Here is a 5,566-nt window from a genome sequence, read left to right on the forward strand (position 1 = left end):
ATAAACATTCTCCCCGCCGTTGAGTGCTAACTCAACTTGTCCTAGGTTGTGGTCACAATGAAGTCCAAATTTTGTTGACGTAATTCTGCATTCTGCATATCATTTCCTCGTGTTGAAATTTCGCTTATTGTGTGTTTCTGACATATGTTATGTTTGGTTTTCCAAGTAATGATTATTATTATTGTTATAGAAATTAACAACGCCAAATAACTTATCGTATGATGATGAATACTGTTTAATCGCACTCTAGAGGGAAGATAAGTCAAGTTTTCCTCAGTTAGCTGGTTTTGTAATTCTGTGAGTTCCTTGAGTTGTGTTTCTACATCATTAGGTCTTGTGTTGATAAACTGTTGATAAATTTCCAAATCGCGGAAATGACGTGGATACAATGCTGGAGATAAAATAGTGGCCATGAATGGTTATTTCTGCGTTTTTAATGATGCACGTAGGTCCAAATGTAAGCATTCCGGATCCTATCAGTGAGAACTGACTCAAGTAGGTCTCACAACTTGCTGACATCAATGTTTCAAGTTTTGTTGCGTATAGCCACTGGTTCGGGTTGTGTAGTTGTTTCAATGCAATATTTCCTTGAAGTTTTATTATATTGCATGTTGTATATATTAGGTATATATTATCCTTGGTTAAAAAACATTCCCGTAACTCATGGTCATCAAATGGAATGTACTGATCTCAAACAGTGTTGGTTGCCAAGTACTCCACTTCAGTTTTGCTAATTATCATGGTTTTGTTTATTACAACCGGTATCGGTGTTGTCTTGAACATTTCAAATTGCTGCTTGTCTAGCAGTGGTAGTTGTATTAAAAATAATACATGCTGATTTTTAATTGTTGACTTCACTTTCATTAGCTTGTAAAAATCGGTCAAATTGTCTTCTGTGAACGGTAGTGTACGCGATGATGGTAAGTGGCCTTTGATTCTGTTAATCTCCTTTGTTAATTGATCAGGAGTTAATAGCAGTGGACTGATTTTCCCATGATGTGTATCTGTAAGCACATCAATTATCTCCGACTGGATGTGTTGAAGATTGGATACCATTAATGTGAGTTCTGCAGATAATGAAAGTAGTAATTGAGTGACATGTATTTGTTCTGTTGCAGTTCCAATTCTATTCAGAAACTCATCAACCTGCTTTTGCAAATGATTCATTCAGGACTGCATGGTAACTTCATCTCGTTTGATTATATTTATTGTGGAATCTGTAATAGATGTTTGATTATGAATTAACTGCATTGCATAATCATCTTTACTGTTAAGTTGATTTATTGTGTCAGACATGCTCTCAGCGTAGTCTGAATCAAGCACTCCGAATAAGGTGTGTGCAATATTTCCTACTATGTTAATTACAGCTCGCTTGTTCCGGCTTTTATATAATAATGTTTGACCTTGCAACAACTCATCTCTTACATGTTTAAAATGAGTATAGAGAGAAGTACATGCTGTATGTGTTTGCAATTCTGAACATAAACGTTTGATGGTTTTAGTCCCGTTGTTGAAGGAGTCCATTTCGGTCCAATATGGATGAAGATCTTAGTAAACAATCATTTTCCATTCTGCCCTTGCTACTTTCATCAAGCCAATGGATTCAAAGTTTATTCCTAAATTATTGTCGAAACGTGTTACATTCACTGAATTCCCTAATACCAATGGCAGGAATAATAGAGATAATAACATTGTGCACAGTAATGAATTAGACATTGGCCGTGAATACTTTTTAGGTGGCTCGTCTTGATCTGCGCCTTCGTGTGGTGTTTTCGAATTCACTTTTGTAAAACTTTTTGAAAGTTGTTCATCAGAAACAGGAGATTGGTTATCGGCTGGAAACAGAGGCGCTAGTCTTGTCAAAGGACGTGTTAAAGTTCCTGATGCCATTTTAACATCAACCACGCGAACAAGACCGTCATCTCCCTTATATACCTTTGAAATACGTCCAAGCGGTCATTTTAATGTAGAAGCATTGTCTTCCTTGATGATTACAAGGGTACCTTCTTTTATATTTGGGTTGGCTGATTTCCATTTGTGTCGACATTGTAGTTCAGTGAGGTACTCGGTTTTCCAACGTTCCCAAAAGTCCAATTTCAGGCGAGAAACTAATTTCCACCTTGTCACCAGATTTATATTTCCTGATTGGGCCTTTGCATCTGCCATTGCTGTGAGAGGTTCTCCGATTAAGAAATGACCAGGTGTTAGTGCTGACAAGTCATTCGGATTACTCGACATAGGTGTCAATGGTCGAGAGTTCAGTATTGCTTCGACTTCTAACACCACAGTCTCTAGTTCCTCATATGTTAGTGAAGTCGTCTTAGTACTTCGTATCAATAAGTGTTTTGCTGATTTGACTGCTGCTTTCCACAGTCCACCGAAGTGTGGTGCACGAGGAGGTATAAATTTAAATGTTATTCCTCTTTCATTACATTCGTTAATTATCTTCTCTTGTGCCTTGCTTGTTTGAATTGAGTCTGCAAGTTCAATTAGTTGATTGGTTGCTCCCACGAAATTTGTGACATTGTCACAAAACAAATTTTTGCAGTGTCCTCTTCGAGCAATAAAACGTTTCAGCGATCCGATGAATGCATCTGTGGTTAAATCGCTAACTACTTCGAGGTGAACTGCCTTAGTTGTAAAACAACAGTACACAGCAATGTATGCCTTGTGTGGTTTCTTGCCTCGGATTCTGTAATGTATCCAAAAAGGTCCGCAAAAGTCCACTCCAGTGGTGAGGAATGGTAGCCCAGGATGTACTCTTGTCGCTGGCAAATTACCCATCAGTTGTTCATAAAATTGTGGTCTTACTTTAGTACAACGTACACAATGTTGTACTACTGACCTTGCCATCAATTTGCCCTTAATTGGCCAGTATCGTTGACGCATGTTAGCTAGGAGAGACTGCGGACCACAGTGCATGTATTTTTTATGGACTTGTTCCATTATTAATTTGACAATGGGGTCGTTATAAGGCAACAACATAGGATGTTTGGCGTCATACGATAATGAGGCTGCATCCAAAAGTCCACCAACTCTTATGATGCCCGTATTATCAATAAAAGGTGCCAGTGATGCCAATGCACTGGACTTATTTATTCTTCCATCAGATTTCATAATTTTGATTTCATTTTTGAATTCTGCATATTGAATACTTTTGATGATGACCTGATGTGCTGCATCTAGATCATATGGAGTCAAAAAATTGCTTGAATGATCATTTTGTTTTCTTCTGGTTCTTTTTACGAATCTTAATATATACGATAATATCCGTTGAAGTCTTCCAAATGAGTTGTTGTGTCGTATTGAGTATATGAACTCTCCAGGATTTGCTGTGCCTTCCACAACAGACAATGTAGATACTGGAGTTTTCTTCTTCCGTTCAGGATCAATGAGGGTTTCGGACTTTAACGCTGATGATGGTTTTGAAGGCCACAGTTCTTCCCGACCATGCAGGAACATAGGTCCATAAAACCACATACTTGATGACTGTAGTTTATGGGGTGCAAGGCCACTTGATTAAATGTCAGCAGGATTGTGTTCCGAACTGACGTGGCGCCACTGACTTGTGGCTGTTAATTGATGAATGTTGCTTACTCTGTTTGCAACGAAAGTGTGAAACTTTGATGATGGAGAGTTGATCCATGATATCACTATCTGTGAATCACACCAAAAGAACGTCTGGTAATTTCTTATTTGTAGATCGTTCTTTATTCTTGTTGCTAGTTCTGCGCCAACCACAGCTGCACAAAGTTCGATGCGAGGTAATGTCAACCTTTTTAAAGGTGCAACCCGAGATTTGGCGCACAATAGTCGTACAATAATTTGACCATTCTGAAGTGTTGATCGCAAATACGCTGCAGCACCATATGCCTTTTCTGATGCATCTGTAAAGATGTGTAATTGAATGTTGGCAGGAACTTCGCCTTTGAAAATATGACGAGATATCTACAGACAATTTACTTTTGTCAAATTGTTCCGGAACTCTAACCACTGTTTATGTAATTCAGTCGGCAGTTTTTCATCCCAATCCATCTTTAAATTCCATAATTCTTGAATAAAGATCTTTGCCATCACCACAACTGGTGACAAAAGTCCTAGTGGATCAAATAGCCTTGCTGAATCTGAGGTTGCACTGCGCTTCGTCGTGCTGCAAACAGGTTCCATTTTAACCTTGACGCATAAACTATCAGATTTTGGACACCAGGATAACCCAAGAGTTTTTGTTGTATCGTTATTATTTTCTAAATCTAAATTGACTTCTAAGTCATCGTGTGGAATTCCTTGTAGTAGACTTGGATGATTTGCGCACCATTTTTGCAATTTAAAACCGCTTGCTGTCAGTATTTTGTTTAATTGAGTCTGAGTTTCCAACAATGTTCTCAGACTATCTGCCCCGTGTAAACAGTCATCTACATAGAAGTTTTGTTTGAGAGCAGATGCACCTAACGGATAATTTTGCATATTGTCATCAACTAAAACTTGCAAACATTTGGTTGCTAGATACGGTGCTGATCTAGTACCATATGTTACTGTGTTGAGTTCAAAGTACTTTATAGGTTGACTTGGTTAATTTCTCCAAACAATAAGCTGACATTGTCTATCTTCTGGATGTACAAGTATTTCTCGGTACATCTTTTCAATCTCTGTTGTAAACACATAACAAGGAAGACGGAATCGTAATAAAGTAGACAGTAATTCACTTTGAACAGTTGGTCCGATGTGTAGTAAATCATTGAGAGATTGTCTTGATGTTGTTTTGGATGATGCATCAAATACCACATGTAACTTGGTGGTGGTACTGTCAGGTTTAAGAACACAATGGTGTGGGATAAAATAATGTGGTGACATAATCCTTTCGATATCTATTTCGGTCATATGTCCCAATTTTTCATATTCATCTAAAAACTCTACGTATTGTCGTTTGAGGTGACTATCCTTTGAAAGTCTACGCTCTAGTGCTAGAAATCTATTTGTAGCAATGTCTTTCGAATCTCCCAAAGCGAATCTGTCATTTATAAAAGGAAGAGGCACGATGAATCGTCCCGTAACACTCTGATATGTAGTTTGAGTGAATTGAGCTTCACATTGTTGCTCTGCTATTGACAAGACCTTTGAGTGAGTATCAACTTCTTCAACCTTCCAGAGTTGTTCTATTGCATTTTCCAAACTATCTTCTGATGCTATTCCACATGTTGCAATCATTGTGTTAGCATTTTAAATTTTTCCAGATACGATCCATCCGAGCACAGTGTTCTGTAGAATTGGTAGTTCCCTTGAAAGTTGTATTTGACCAGGACTTAGGAGTTGATGATAAAATTCTGCTCCAAGCAACATATCAATTTTGTCAGACTTATAGAATGTAGGATCTTCTAATTGGATGTTATTGGGCAGATTCCCATTTGAAATTTGTAAGTGCTGCGATGGTTGATTGGATACAATTTTTGGCAACACAAGTGCTTCAAGTATTGTTTTGTAATCGGTCACTTTTGATTGCACAGAAAGTGTTGTACGACTTTTAGAACTCAATTTACCTATCCCTATGCCTTCGATGCAAATCGAACTG

The 5,566-nt window shown here is 37.9% G+C and overlaps 2 protein-coding genes across 2 annotated transcripts; both read right to left on the reverse strand.

Annotated features, from left to right (window-relative positions):
• Window positions 1-1,956: 1,956 nt before the first annotated feature.
• LOC119665819 lies at window positions 1,957-3,480 on the reverse strand. The gene has a single exon (XM_038075068.1). It carries the CDS (start codon window positions 3,478-3,480, stop codon window positions 1,957-1,959), a length of 1,524 nt encoding a protein of 507 aa, XP_037930996.1.
• Window positions 3,481-3,948: 468 nt separating this feature from the next.
• LOC119665820 lies at window positions 3,949-5,205 on the reverse strand. Its single transcript, XM_038075069.1, has 2 exons — window positions 4,596-5,205; window positions 3,949-4,532 (listed from the first exon to the last, which is right to left on the reverse strand). The coding sequence occupies exons 1-2, from the start codon at window positions 5,203-5,205 to the stop codon at window positions 3,949-3,951; spliced, it is 1,194 nt and encodes a 397-aa protein (XP_037930997.1).
• Window positions 5,206-5,566: the final 361 nt, after the last annotated feature.

The sequence above is a fragment of the Teleopsis dalmanni genome, chromosome 1 (assembly GCF_002237135.1).
Source record: "Teleopsis dalmanni isolate 2A chromosome 1, ASM223713v2, whole genome shotgun sequence".
Lineage (NCBI taxonomy): Eukaryota > Metazoa > Arthropoda > Insecta > Diptera > Diopsidae > Teleopsis > Teleopsis dalmanni.

Coding starts and splice junctions, on each gene's coding strand:
- LOC119665819 (XM_038075068.1), bottom strand. CDS start 3,480: ATGTGGTTTTATGGACCTATGTTCCTGCATGGTCGGGAAGAACTGTGG.
- LOC119665820 (XM_038075069.1), bottom strand. CDS start 5,205: ATGATTGCAACATGTGGAATAGCATCAGAAGATAGTTTGGAAAATGCA. Junction 4,533..4,595: donor ACATCCAGAAGATAGACAAT/GTCAGCTTATTG, acceptor AACTCAACACAG/TAACATATGGTACTAGATCA.